The following is a 14,838-nucleotide window of genomic DNA, read 5'->3' on the forward strand; positions in this document are numbered from 1 at the left end:
GTGCTATTTTTGCAGCAAAGCACAGCCATGGTTGTGTCTGGCTTTCCGTGGTAACATTAGGAGAGGGCCCAGGCGCCAGCTTCCTGCATGTCAGATGCATGGCATAGGCATTCCTTTTTTACTGTTGGTGGGACAGCAGCCATGGGACGGCTTTGCAGTTGACAGTTGAGGCAACAACTACTGGATCCTCAGTGCTGCCTGGGCCACCTTTTCCTGGAGCCTGAGCTTGGACAGGTGATGTTCTGATTTTCCTTTCCCACCTGGGGCAGGGGCGGTGGTTCCCCTCGTGGGTCAGTTCTGCAGTGAGGTTGGTTTTCTAGGGCCCTTGGCCTGGATTCCTGGCTCCTCTAGCCCCTTCAGTGAGTAAGTAAAGCCCCTCCTTCCTTTTTGCTTAAAAGTACACGGCTTGGTTTCTGTTTCCTGCATCTGAAAGTTGCCTGATCCTCAGGTGCGTCAGTCAGGATGCATCCTCTAAGACTCTCATCTCAGCCTCATGATGTCAGAGCTCTGATTTGGTCTCTGGTGATCCTCTTCTTCCCCTCATGCTTCCATGAAGGCAGCAGCTCCAGGCACCATGTGTTCAAAACCAGAGGAGACAGGGGCATGGCCAGGGTAGTTAGTGGGGAGCTCTCTTCCCTGGTGGAGGAAAGCCTTTTCTAGAAGCCCCATGCAGGTGTCCCCTTTCATTACATTGGCCAGAAATGGGTCACATGGCCACTTTGAACCTCAAGAGCAAACAGAGGTGACTAATTTAAACATCTGTCTATTTGGACTTTGAGTTTCCTGGAAGCCAAGGTGAAAAGAGCAACACATATAAGTTACCTAATATTGTCCAAAAAGGAAGAAGCAAAGCAGTTCTTCTGGGAGACAGAGTTTCCTGGCACTCAGCTGGAAAAGAAATTTCTCACATGGGCCCCGGAGGAGAGGGTATTGAGCAAGCTCTTTGGCAGCTGCACCAGAAGTGATTTCCAGATGCCTTTTTTTTCTGGTAAGGGCCTAGGGAAATGGGAACCAAGGGTCTCTAAAACCCTTTGTGACCCTGAACATGTACAGTTTGAGAACTCAGTGGCCCTCAGTGGCTGGTGTTTCTGGATGCAATAGGAAATAAAGTGACTTAAAATAAGAATTGCTGGCAGTTATTTAGCACCTGTTATGAGCTTCCAACCCTACAAGGGAGGTGCTATTATTCCCATTTTACAGATGAGGCGGCCGAGGCATGGGGACTGGGTTTTGAGGCCCAGCCCTGTAACTTACAGACTGCTCTGCCTCAGGTAAGTTTGTCTTGCCTGGTGGGCCTTATTTTCTCCTATTTGTTTAATTTTAGTGATAATATCTCTGAAGTTATTTTTTGGTTTCATTTGGAAGATAAAGTGAGGTATGGAATATGAATGTCCTTTGAAAAACATGAAATTGTTTCCTATGAAGTAGAAAGGTTTTTAAAATACAGTTTGTTCCTCAAGGTGACTTGTGAAAATAATACATTCTAGCTAGACAAATTAATGTCTAATAGTGGAGCTGCTTCCATGCTGTTAGTTGTTACAGTCTCTGAGAAGAACATGACTTAGGGGGCAGTTCATGTTAATGACAGTGATTGCACGTCTTTATTTCAGATATTCTTCTTGGTTATTTCCCATCTTTCTGTGTGACCTCTTACTGATCTGATCCGATGGCTGTCGTCTCTCTCGTGAAATATGTCTGACAAGGGGCTTGTTTTTGGAGCAAGGGGAGTCTTGTCTTGGCCACTTTCTTGCTGTTTGCTTGAGGTTGCATCATTCATGAGTTCGATCTCCCATATGTGTGTTTTTTAGCCCCTGATCTTTTGTGAGCCACTGTTTGTTGTGAGACTGGTTTAGTTAAAACCAGATAAGTTAATCTGCGAATCCATTTTGCTGAGCACAAGGAAATGGCAGTGTCACAAAACCTTGCAAGTGAGTAAATGAGACAGCCGCCTCTGTGGGGAGAGATTTCTTTGCCTCAGTTTCCTCATCTGCGAAGTCGGGATCATGGGAGTACCCCCGTCATGGGTCACTTGAGGACGGGGGAGTTGATGCTTACAGAGTCCTCGGCAGTGGCTTAGAGAAAACGTCCAATACATGTCAGGAGGAGCCCCGGCAGCAAAGTGGGATCTCTTTATTTATTTATTTTAGATGGAAAAAGCATCCAAGAGCTTTGACTAGAACTTGTGCCCAGTGTGGGCTGTGCCTCCTCAGAGGCACACTGCAGATACAGCCCCATGGACTTCCGTGGGAAGCTCACAGTGACGAGAAGGAACTGTGTGCTCTTAATAAGAAAGAAACAGTCCTGGTGCAGTGGCTCACACCTGTAATCCCAGCACCGTGGGAGGCCGAGACGGGTGGATGACCTGAGGCCAGGAGTTTGAGACCAGCCTGGCCAACACGGTGAAACCCCATCTCTACTAAACAGAAAAATTAGCCAGGTGTGGTGGAGCGCGCCTGTTAATTCCAGTTACTCGGGAGACTGAGGCTGGAGAATCGCTTGAACCCAGGAGGCGGAGGTTGCAGTGAGCTGAGATGGTGCTACTGCACTCCAGCCTGGTCGACAGAGTGAGACTCTATCAAAAAAAAAAAGAAAGGGAGGGAGGGAGGCAGGCAGGTGGGCACTCCACTTTGTGGCTCTGGATCTGGAAGCCCTGGTTTAGGAGATGATCAACTGTTCACTCACCCACAAGGGGAGAGAAGGAAACAGGAGTGAGGAAACAAAATCACTACAAAGCTCTCGTAGTTTTTTCCTACCCTCCCTGGGGTGCTTTGGGCTCCCAGTGGGGCAGGGTCTCTCCCCTTGGAGACTCCTGCTCTAGACTAACGATTGCAAAGAAAACTCTTCAGGTTGTCCTCGAAGAGCGGCCTGAGTTAGAGGTGAGCGGGTAGGGGAGTGGAGTCTGCTTGTCTGGGTTCAAGTTCCACCTCACTGCCTTACCACCTATGTGACCATGAACAAGTCACTTTACCACGCTGTGCCTCAGTTTTCTCATCTGTAAAATGGGAATTGTCCTGAGGATTAGCTGAGTTTGTGCAAGATATTTAGAACAGTGCGTGGCATGTGGCCACCCGATGCATGTATTGGCTTTGCGTGTATAAGGTTTTGTCATCTCCATCTCCATCATGGTTGAGTGTGCATGTCTGGAAGGAAGGAGGTCTTGAGTCCTGACTGGTCCACATCTCTTGGTGCTTAGCCTCTTCCCTGTGCATCCAACCCCCAGCATCACCCTTGACCTGGATTCAAAGATTTCGGGGAGATTGAGAGTACGGCTGGGCTTCTCAGCAGGGGTGGGGTGGAGGGGGTATCGCCCTGTAGTGTGCTTGGCATTTCAGCTGCAGTTGGCCGGGTGGTGATTAGCCAAGGCTGGAGAGGCAGCTTCCCAGGCTGGGCGCACTTGCTCTCCTAGGTCCCCCGAGATGGCCTTGGCAGCAGGGTTCAGGTCTAGGGCTGTGTGACCTTGGGGTTTGGCAGCTGGGCCAGGTACCAGATTCTTCTTCAACTGCCCCTTTGGAGCCTAGAAGGGTTGGTGGGTGGGCATGAGGGAGCCAAGGCAAAAGGAAGGGGAGGCACGTGGGCTTCAGGGACTGCCGAACCGGTGTCTGCTGTGTGCTGCCCATGGGCCATGATGAAGCTCCAGGGAGTCCCCTGTCACCCTGTTTGCGAGGATGCCTGGGGTCCCAGGGGCTCTTCCTTATGACAGCCCTGAGTCTTGGTGCAGCAGGCTGCTGCCTCGCTGGAAACCTGAGATCTGTCTGTGGGCATGCAGTCATCCATGCCCACCTGGCCCCTAGCCAAGCCGAAGGCCGTGATGTGTGATAATGAGTGCAGGCTCCTGTCCCGGCTGCACAGCTCTTCACCACAAGGAAGCTGCTTTCCCGGTCTCCAGAGGGGTCTCTGGCACTGTTGAGTGAAAGGGTTTGTTGTACCCAACTGGGCCATGGGCACACAGCACACCAGCTCTAACACCAGCGAGAGAGTCCCTTGTAGGCCGTTAGGAGACAGCCTGGCTTCTCAGCTGCCAGAACCAGTTCCCCTTACTGGGTCTCAGAAAGAATTGAGTCAGCAGGTCCCAGTGGGGTAGGAACTCCATGTTGGTTCTGGGTGTTCAGTGTTTGGGGAAGGAGATTCTGTGAATAATTATTCCTCTCTCCCCAAGTTCATTTCCAGGCAGGGACAACATCACTTCTTGTTTCTTTCTTCAGTGTAATCTGCCGGTCTGTCACATGAAACTCCCTTAAAACACTGCTTTTGCATAATATTCCTTGGGCCTAAATGTCCGTGGCACCCTGTTGTCTGTACCTTATTGTATTAATTAAAGTCCGAGGTTGACTGCCGCAGGGAAGCGATGCAGCGGCCTCAGGGAGGTGGCTCATTAGCATTGCAACGCAGTTCTCATTAGCAGCGCAGAGGTGGACAGCCAGGCTGGGGTGGGCAGCTCTGCTCTGCCAGGACCCAGTTTCCCTCCAGCTCCTTACCCTACCGTCTGCTGCAGTGTATCCCACCACCCCAGCCTGTGGAAAGAGGAAAGGGAGGGAAGCCATGTTCTTTCAAGGATGTGCCCTGGCAGTGAGGCACATTGGTGATCACTTAGTCATGTGACCACACCTGGCACAAGGGGCACTGGGAGATGTAGTCTGTGGCTGGGCAGCCAAGTACCAGGCAAGACTCCATTCCCCAAAACGGCAGACAGAAGAGGGACGTGGATTGAGGGGCTGCCTCATTTGGCATTCGGTGCCCACCAAGGTCTTTTTTCTTCTCTCTTTGGACTTTGGGATCTCTCTGCCCTTGCCTGGGTCCTCTCGGCTTCAGGGTGACCTATGTGACCTCAGGCTCTGAGGATCCCTCCCAACCAGGACCTTCCCATCCCTGCCCTCAGCCTCTTTTTCTATTTTTTTTTTTTTTTTTTTTTTTAAAGATAAGAGCTCTGCTCTGTCACCCAGGCTGGAGTGCAATGGCGTGATCTCGACGCACTGCAACCTCTGCCTCCCAGGTTCAAGCGATTCTCTGCCTCACCCTCCTGAGTAGCTGGGATTACAGGCACCCACCATCATGCCCAGCTAATTTTTGTGCTTTGGTAGAGATGGGGTTTCACCATGTTGGCCAGGCTGGTCTTGAACTCCTGACCTCAGGTAATCCTCCTGCCTCAGCCTCCCAAAGGATTACAGGCATGAGCCACCACGCCCAGCCAGCCTCTTTATCTTAATTTTTGTCTTCCAAGGTCTGCTGGCTCCTCCCTGTTGCCTTTCCCAGCCACTCTGCCCGGATGCTCACTGATGTTCAGTGAACTTCATGCACGTCTTTATCACCCTTTCCCCTGCCTCTCAGCATAGGTGACCAGGTTTAGGATTGACATGTACATCTTTAGCTTAGCTAGGTGGAATGCCCACAGGATCCTGCCCCTGATGTTTTACACATTGCATTTGTTGAGCACCTACTGTGTGCCAGAGAATGTTGTGGGTGCTGGGCATACACAGGGCACATAGTTGATTCGGGCCCTGTCCTTACAGAAGGGGCATTCAGATGAGGGGTATATAGTAACAAGTCAAGACATAAATAAATAGTGGGGAAGGAATAGGTGGAAAAAAAAAACCCCACAGTAAAAACTGAATGAGGTCAGGCGTGGTGGCTCATGTCTGTAATCCCTGCACTTTGGGAGGCCGAGGCGGTTGGATCACTTGAGGTCAGGAGTTCAAGACCAGCCTGACCAACATGGTGAAACCCTGTCTCTACTAAAAAAATACAAAATTAGCTGAGCATGGTGGTGCATGCCTGTAATCCCAGCTACTTGGGAGGCTGAGGCAGGAAGAATCCCTTGAACCCAAGAGGCGGAGGTGGCCGTGAGCCGAGATCGCGCCATTGCATTCCAGCCTGGGCAACAAGAGTGAAACTCCACTTCAAAAAAAAAAAAAAAAAAAAAAAAAAAATCCAAAAAACAAAAACTGAACCAAAACATACCCAGATGCTGACTAGGACCTATTAGCTGTATGAGCTGGATGAGTCATTCCTTCCTGAGCCCCAAGTCCCTCTCCTGTAAAAGGGACATGCGGTCATATCAGTGTGCCCTCCCCAGGATTTTCCTGGCGTGCTCAGCAGATGGAAACCACTAATCACATCGTATTGATTTTCTGTCCATTGACAGGCTTGCTGGTGGAGTTTTTGGCGTGCGGCAGGTGGTAGTAGTAGGTCTGGCTCTGGGAAAGGAAGGGGATGTTCCTGGGTAGGCTCATTCACTGTATCCTCATTGCTCTCCCAGGGTTCCAACCTCACCGACATCTGCACTCAGCTCCTTCTGCAAGGGACTTTGTTAAAGATCTCGGCAGGCAATATCCAGGAAAGGGCCTTCTTCCTCTTCGACAACCTCCTCGTCTACTGCAAGCGGAAATCTAGGTGAGTGGCCAGGACACTGGGATGGGGTCTAGCCTGCTACCTCTTCCAGGTGATGCCCTGGGCTTGTCACTCCCCTCTCTGGGCCTCCCTTTCCTGTGAGGTGAGGGATTTGTTCTAAATCAGTGCTGCTAGTAGAAATATGATGCGAGCCACATGTTATGTTAAATGTTCTAGTAGCCTTTAAAAAATTTAACAAGTCAAGACATAAATAAAAAAGTAAAAAAGTAAAAAAAAAAGTAAAAAAAATTTACTTTTTTACCTTTAAAAAAGTAAAAAGAAACAGGTAAAATGAATTTAAATAATATATTTTATTTAACCTAATAGATCCCCAAATATTAGAATATTATATTCAATTATAATTATACATGTAATTATTATTTAAAAAATTATTAAAGAGATATTTTGTGTGGTGGGTTTTTTTTTTTTTTTTACACTAAGTCCTCAAAATCTGGTGTGTATGTCATACTCACAAAACACCTGAATTTGTCCTGGGCATGTTTGAAGTGCTCAGTAGCTGCCTGTGGCTCGTGGCTACCATATTGGATAGTGTAGGTCTAGATGACTGTGGAAACTGGGAGGTTCTTTGTGACACCAACATCCTGTAATTCTAAGATCTAAACGTTGAGGGTTCGAGAGGAGTGAAGCTCTTTCACTGTTCAGTTTTCGGAGGGTCGGGATAGTTTCTTCAGCTTCTTTGTGTCTCTCACTGGTGCTTCTTGCAATCTGTAGAGTCTAGGAGTAAGTGGATGGATGACTGAGTAGGTAGACAGAGGCAGGTGTATGTGTGATGGAAAGTGTGGTGACGGGTTGTGTGGGCACACGGGATGAGGCACAGATGGTGGAGGTTTGGGAGGTGAATGGATGGTAGATAGGAGGAGGCAGGCAGGGAGGGAAGGAAGGAATGTGGATGGATGTTGGAATGGACGTGTGGGTGAGTGAATGAGTGTTTGAATGCTTGGAGGTTTAGGAGATGGCTGGATGGAAGAATAGATGGAAAGCTGGGGGCATGTGTGGATGTTCAGGCAGTTAGAGAAATGGATATGAAGATTGGCAGATATGTATCTAGATGAATGGTAGATTGGGGTCTTCTGGTATGGTGTATTGAGTGAATGGGTAGATGGGTGGGTGGTTATATAATTGGGAAGGTGGGTGGGTGACAGAGGTTTGGAGATGAATGGATGGATGGCCAGTTGGTTGGCATGTTGGTGGATGGGTAAGTGTTTGGTTGACAGTTGCCGAGGTGGTTGGGCTCTGGAAGGGAAAGTGGGACAGTTGGATTACTGAGTGGATGGATGGGTGAATGATTGGGGAGAGGGGAAATTAGGCGGTGGATGCGGGGGGTGGATACCTGCAGTAGTTTATGGGAACTGATGGTTGGATGTGTGTGTGGGTGGGTGGATTGGCACAGAGAGATTCCTGACTTTACGTTTTCATGTTCAGCAGTTATAGGATGGTCTCAGCTGACCCCTGCAGCACTTTTCAAAATCTCTTTGCTGTTACTTTGTGTTAGGGACAAAATAGTGATGTTTCAGAGGCTTCTTAACTCCTCTATCTAGCAAAGACTAGAGCTGAGGCCTGAGGTCCAGGCCCTAAGCCCTGCCTTCAGCATTTCCTATACCTTGCTTTGTGGTCCAGGCCATGCCACTGATCATCTCTGAGCCTCAGTTTCCTTGTCTGTCTGTGCTGGCCTCCTAAGGTATAGTGAGAAACCTTACCACTGGATGAATAATGGATGCTCCATACCCATGTGTGGGCTTCCCACTGTCCTCCTCGTCCAGTGGGCCTCTCTGAGCCTTCGTTTTCTCTTCTGTAAAGTGGGGACGATCAGACCCTTCTTGTAGTAGAGTTTGGTTAAGAGCTAGGCCCCCCCATTGGATCCCTGTTTAGCCGCCTTTGCAGCTCTGTGACTTTGCCTCTTTCTGTGCCTCAGTTTCCTCTTTTGTAACACAGCGTCAATGATTGTATGTACCTCTTAGGACCGCTGAAGATCAGATATGTGAGTGTGCCTGGCATATAGTGGGTGCACAGCATAGTAGCTGCCAGCACCATTGTTGTTAACTTGGCTCTGGTGTGGTCACACAGGTACAGCTCCTGGTGCACAGGAGGCTCTGAAACCACAGGCTCTTCCCCACTGCCCTTTCCCCCCTGTTATGGGCTTGGCCCTCCCTGTGAGGGCCTGGGCCTCCTGCTTCTGCTCTCTCCCAGTGGCTGGCTCAGCATGGCCCTTTCTCATTTGCTCCATCATTCCCGCCCACTCCTTGAGGTCTGTCTGTCTCATGTCCTGCTGTCTGCTCATGAATGCCTCCTTCTCCTCTTTCCCTGCCTCCTTTCTGGTCTCTCTGGGGCTGTCCTCAGAGTCCTCCTTGGGTAGTTTCAGGGCTGCTGCCAATGTCCGCCCTGAGCCCCGAGCAGTCTGGAGCAGGCACTTTCCCCAGAACACTGGGGTTTGGAAAACAGAACGTCTCTTTAGGCCTCTGTGACCTGCTCCCAACTTTTAGCTGAGTTTACTCAGCCTTTGGCTTCCGGGTGCAGGCTCTGCCTCCTCTGAGGCAGTCTCACCTGTGCAGGGACAGCAGATGATTCTGATAGTACTGGATTCCAAGTGGGCTCCCTAGGGCCTTCCTTGTGGGTGCCCTGAGCCTTTCAAGGCCATTCCCCACCTCACTTCCACAAGCGAGCCGGGCCGGCTGCAGGGAAAGGGCGCATCTGTCTCTTGAGAGAAGCTGGCAGGCGGCCAGCATTCCTGCTTTTGGATGGAGAGCCAAAGGGCTGAGCTCCGAGAGGCCCAGGAGATTGGGCAATGGTGAGCGGATCTCCCGGCCTGAGTCCGATGTGGGTGCAGGCAATGCCTGGAGTGGCTTGGTGACTGCTGACTGTGTTTGTCTTTGTCTGGGTCATGCAGGGCACCACCCGTCCAGGACATGGGTCAGGGGAGGTCTCTGACTCACAGTGCTTCTGGGCGAATTCAAAAGCAGAGGCTCCTTGGGTGTCTGAAGTGGACAACGGGAAGGAGTGTTTTAAAAACCCACCTCCCATCCTCCAGAAGGGGAAACCAAGACCCAGAAGAGCAAAGTCGCATGCATCTCAACCCCCTGCTTAGCATCTTAGAGGCAGCAGTAGCGTTTCGCCATTAAGAACACAGAGGGCCGGGCGCAGTGGCTCACGCCTGTAATCCTAGCACTTTGGGAGACCGAGGCAGGCGGATCACAAGGTCAGAAGATCGAGGCCATCCAGGCTAACACGGTGAAACCCCGTCTCTACTGAAAATACAAAGAAATTAGCCGGGTGTGGTGGCATGCACTTGTGATCCCAGCTACTCGGGCGGCTGAGGCAAGAGAATCGCTTGAATCCAGGAGGTGGAGGTTGCAGTGAGCTGAGATGGCGCCACTGCACTCCAGCCTGGGGGACAGAGCGAGACTCTGTCTCAAAAAAAAAAAAAAAAAAAGAAAAAGAAAAAAAAAAGAACATAGGGGCTCTGCTTACTATCTGTGTGACCTTGAGCAAATTATGTCAGCTGTGTGCGCCTCTGTTTTCCTACCCGTTATATGGGGATAAAAGTAGTCCTCATTTCATGGGGTTGTTTTTACAGAGTAAAACATGTAAAGGGTAGACATGTAATGTGGTTAGAATAAGGCCTGGTACGTGGTCAAGTGGAAGAAATAGAAATGTGTATCTTTATTTGGGTGTCTCACACGTAGCTCACACTTCAGTTGTGTCTGAAAAGGGCTCCTCTTTTTTATCTTACTTCTGCCCCTTGGATCTTCCTCATTACCAGTAAATGGTACCAAAATTTGTATTAAGTCAAGGTTCTCCAGAGTGACAGACCCAATAGGGTGTGTGTGTGTGTGTGTGTGTGTAAAGAGATTTATAATAAGCAATTGACTCATGTGATTACGGAGGCTGACAGGTCCCAAGTTCTGTTGTCTGCAAGCTGAAGACAAGCCAATAGTGTCGTTCTGATCCTAGGATTGGCAGGCTCAGGACCCAGGAAGAGCTGATACCTGCTTGAGTCTGGAGGCAGGAGAAGAAATTTGCCCAGGAGCTGAAGACAGAATCTGCTTGATTTTGAGCTATCCTTGTCCCCATACCTACGTCATCAGCAAGTCCTTTTCATCCTGTCATCAAACTTTGTCCAGAACCTCAGTGCAATTCCAATAAATACTCTAGGAGGGGGTTTGTGTACGTGTGTATGTATGTATGTGTGTGTGTGTATGGTCAGCTGACTGTAAAATTTACAGGAAAATCCAGAAACAGAAATAGCGAAGACAATTATGAAGAAGGTCAAAGCTAAGGGACCATTATTACCAGATTCCAAGTCCTGCTGTAAGGTCATAGTAATTAAGACAGCGTGGTTTTGGGTATGAAAACAGACACGTAGAGTAATGGAATCAAATAATGAGTTAGAAATAGACCCACATGTAAGCAGTCATTTGAATTTCAACAAAAGCACTAATGCAGTACAATAAATGGTACTTGGTCAGTTTGATATCCAGTGGGGGAAAAGGTGATTCTTGACCCTTACCTCATACCAAACACAAAAATCAACTTCACCTGGATCATAGATTTAAATGTAAATGGTAGAACAATAAGGCTTCTAGAAGAAAGCAAAGGAGAATATCTTCATGAGCCTAGGGGTAAGCAAATGTCTTAAATAGGACAGAGAGTATAGTTGTGAAGGAGAACTAAATTCATTAGACTATGTTAAAATTAAGAATTTCATTAAAAAATACTGTGAGGAGAGTGAAAAGACAAGCCACAGACTGGGAAAAGGTTTTTATAGTCCGTATAATGGCTAGAGTGTTCACCTCCAGAATATATAAAGAGGCCCTGTAGCCGGCTTTGGCCCTGTGCCCATTTTTGTCAATAAAGTTTTATTGGAACACAGCTATACCCATTTGTTTCTATACAGTCTTAGCTGCTTTGATGCCATAAGGGCAGAGTTGAGTAGTTGTAAAGAGACCGTATAGCCTACGAAACTGAAAATGTGTACTATTTGGCCCTTTTCAGAAAAAAACAATTGCCAACCTCTACTTTAAATAATTAAGAAAATTCAACAATAAATGACAAGGGACAGTCACTTCACAAAAGAAGGCACCAGATCACTAATAAACATACAGTGGTGTTTGAGGTTATTTACTTATCAGGGAACTACAGATGAAATGTTAATGAGCTACTACTGTATACGTACCATAATGGCCAAAATGAGAAATAAAATACCAGTTATAGAGGATAGGGGACAACTGGAATGTTCCTGCACTGTTAGGCATGGGAAAATCGGTACAACTATTTTGGAAAACAGCTTGGCAGTATCTCCTAAAGCTAATCATGCACATTCCTTATCACTCAGTAATTCAGCTCCTCAGGTATCTAACCCAAAGAAATGTCTCTGTCAGGCACGTGCAGGAATCTCACAGCAGCACCACACTGGAAAGAAGCCCAGTGTGTGGCCACGTCACTCCACCCGGCAGCATTGGTAACTCACAGCCGTGAGGCTGAATGAAGGGAGCTGAACACAAAAGTACACACTTATGATTCCATTTGTGTAAAGTTCAAAAACAGGCGAAGCAAATCTATGGGGTTAGACGTCAGGACAGTGGTTACCCTTGTCAGGGGAAGAGGGCAGGGATGGGAAAGGGGTGTAAGGGGGTGCTTATGGGGAGCTAAACATGTTGATACAGGTGTGTTCCCTTGCAAAAATTAATTGAGCCATATTAATGCTGCTTTGGGCATTTTTTTTCTGTGTGGATTTTATACTTTAATACCAAGTTTACAAAAATATATGCACATATGTATGTATATGTTTATATGTATGTGTATACACACACAAACGCGCACATACGCACTCTCATCCTTTCTCATCTGGATGATTGCAGTGGTCTCCTCTCTGGTTCTAGTCCCTTCTCCACCAGCAGACAGAGGGAGTCTCTTGAAACCGAAGTCCATCCCATTCCGCCTGTGCTCCAGCCCTCCGTGGCTCCCATCTCACACACACAGCAGAAGCCCACATCTTCACCCCATACACTTAGTTTTCAGAGGGATAAGTCTCTTCCACATTCCCGAATCCTCAGCTTATCTCATATTTCATTTACCCACTTAGAGTAACAAGTACACATCAGCCAAGTCGGTGTGGGAACACACCCACTGGCTCTTGGTGAGCATACAGCCCACCTGCTGGAGCAGAGGCCTGTGCACACCGCCAAGTGGCCGTTGAGCTCTGGGAGTTCATTTTCTGCCCTATCTTCACCAGCGCATTTATCTTCACCAGAGCCTCTGATCTAACATATGGTTTACCTTACTTAGGGACTGTCTCTGTGTCCCGCCTCCAACCCTATATTAGAAGTTGAGTTCCCAGAGACGTTGTTTTGTTCAGCCATGCAGCCCCAGTACCTAAAACAGTGCCTGGCACATTCTCCACATGGCTTGTTGGTTACACAGATGAGTGACTCCCCGTGGCTCCTGACTTGGTATCCTCCTCATAGGAAGCTCTGGCCAAATGTTTGTTGAGTGACTGTTTTAGTCCCTTCAGGCTGCTATAACAAAATACCAGAAACTGGAGGTTTTAAACAACAGAAATTCGGGCTGGGCGTGGTGGCTCATACCTGTAATCCCAACACTTTGGGAGGCCGAGGCGGGTGGATCACTTGAGGTCAGGAATTCAAGACCAGCCTGGCCAATGTAGTGAAACCCTGTCTCTACAAAAAATACAAAAATTAGCCGAGTGTGGTGGCACATGCCTGTAGTCCCACCTACTTGGGAGGCTGAGGCAGGAGAATCATTTGAACCCGGGAGGCGGAGGCTGCAGTGAGCTGAGATCATACTACGGCACTCCAGCCTGGACGTCAGAGCGAGGCTCCATCTCAAAAAAAAATAAATAAATAAAATAAGGCCGGCACGGTGGCTCACACCTGTAATCCCAGCACTTTGGGAGGCCGAGGTGGGTGGATCATGAGGTCAGGAGATGGATGGAGACCTTCCTGGCTAACACAGTGAAACCCTGTCTCTACTAAAAATACAAAAAATTATCTGGGCATGGTGAGACATGCCTGTAGTCCCAGCTACTTGGGAGGCTGAGGCAGGAGAATCACTTGAAGCCGGGAGGCGGAGGTTGCAGTGAGCTAAGATCACGCCAGTGCACTCCAGCCAGGGCGACAGAGCGAGACTCTGTCTTAAAAATAATAAAAAATAAATAAAATGAAATAAAGTAAAAACAGAAATGTATTTTGTACAGTTCTAGAGGCTGTGAAGTCCAAGATTAAAGGTGCTAGTAGACTCGGTGCTGGCAAGGGCCTGCTTTCTGCTTCATAGATGGTGCCTTCTTGCTGTGTCCTCCCGTGGCAGAAGGGGCGAGCAAGCTCTCTGAGGTCTCTTTTATAAGGGCCTAATCTCATTCATGAGGTCCTTTTCCCCCTGACCTCATCATCTCTCAAAGGCTCTACCTCCTAATACCATTACCTTGGGGGTTAGGATATAACTTATGAATTTTGGAGGGACACCAACATTTAGACCATAGGAATGGGTGAATGATAGAATTCACTTGAGTGAATGATTGAACCATGGGAAGGTGGATGATGGATAGATGGATGGATGGATGAATGGACCACCAATTCCAAGCCTCCTTCCATTCTGGTCCTATTTCAGGAAGTTCCTGTCTTTGAGAAACTTAATAGGCCTGTCCCCATTTTCTAGCCAAGAAGATTGGGTTTCTGTTACCTCCTGTTGGTCTCCCACGTCTCCTCTTAGCTGAAAAGTAGCTCTGTGGGGTCAGGAAGGCTCTTAGCCTGTTTTCCAGATGAGGAAGCTGTGGCTGGAAGAGAAGTGACTTGTTCAGGTTACCCCAGCACCAGCCAAACAAGCCCGCTCCTGAACCCTGCCTGGGGCTCCTCTCTGTCCCCTGGTCTCCCCTCAGTGTTGCGTTCCCCTTTGTGCTATTGAAAACAGTTGCATCTGGGAGGGGACGTGCAGGGGACACTGACTTCTCACTGTCTTTCAGGGTCACCGGGAGCAAGAAGTCCACTAAGAGGACCAAATCCATCAATGGCTCCCTCTACATCTTCAGGGGTCGAATCAACACTGAAGTCATGGAGGTCGAAAACGTGGAAGATGGGACAGGTAGCCCCTCCCCCAGCCCTGCCTGAGCCCTCCCTGCTCCCTCGCACTCTCTCTGTTTCATTTAAATATATTTTTTTCTTTTATCATGAGATGTAACCTACTTACAGAAAAGTACCCAGAGCACAGATGCATGAAGCAAATATCTGGGTGTTTAGCATTCAAGTTAAGAAATAAAACACTGCACCCCAAATCCTTCCTCCTTGCAATACCTTCTTCCCCCTAAAAGTAACCACTGTCTGAATTTTGTGATGATCATTTTCTTGCTTTTTAAAAACATTTTTATCTCCTAAGCATTTATGACTAAACATTTTAATTAAAATTTCTGTTTTTGAACCTTATATA

General features: G+C 48.2%; 1 protein-coding gene across 3 annotated transcripts in view; it reads left to right on the forward strand.

Annotated features, from left to right (window-relative positions):
* The window catches only part of PREX1 (phosphatidylinositol-3,4,5-trisphosphate dependent Rac exchange factor 1), a 203,288-nt gene that overhangs the window by 120,301 nt on the left and 68,149 nt on the right, over window positions 1-14,838 (forward strand). For all 3 annotated transcript variants that reach the window (XM_008014635.3, XM_008014628.3, XM_073006013.1), the window contains 2 exons: window positions 6,254-6,387; window positions 14,378-14,496. In XM_008014635.3, coding sequence (XP_008012826.3) covers window positions 6,254-6,387; window positions 14,378-14,496 — 253 coding nt within the window. The remainder of the gene's footprint in view (window positions 1-6,253; window positions 6,388-14,377; window positions 14,497-14,838) is intronic.

Source organism: Chlorocebus sabaeus, chromosome 2, assembly GCF_047675955.1.
Source record: "Chlorocebus sabaeus isolate Y175 chromosome 2, mChlSab1.0.hap1, whole genome shotgun sequence".
Taxonomy (NCBI): Eukaryota; Metazoa; Chordata; class Mammalia; order Primates; family Cercopithecidae; genus Chlorocebus; species Chlorocebus sabaeus.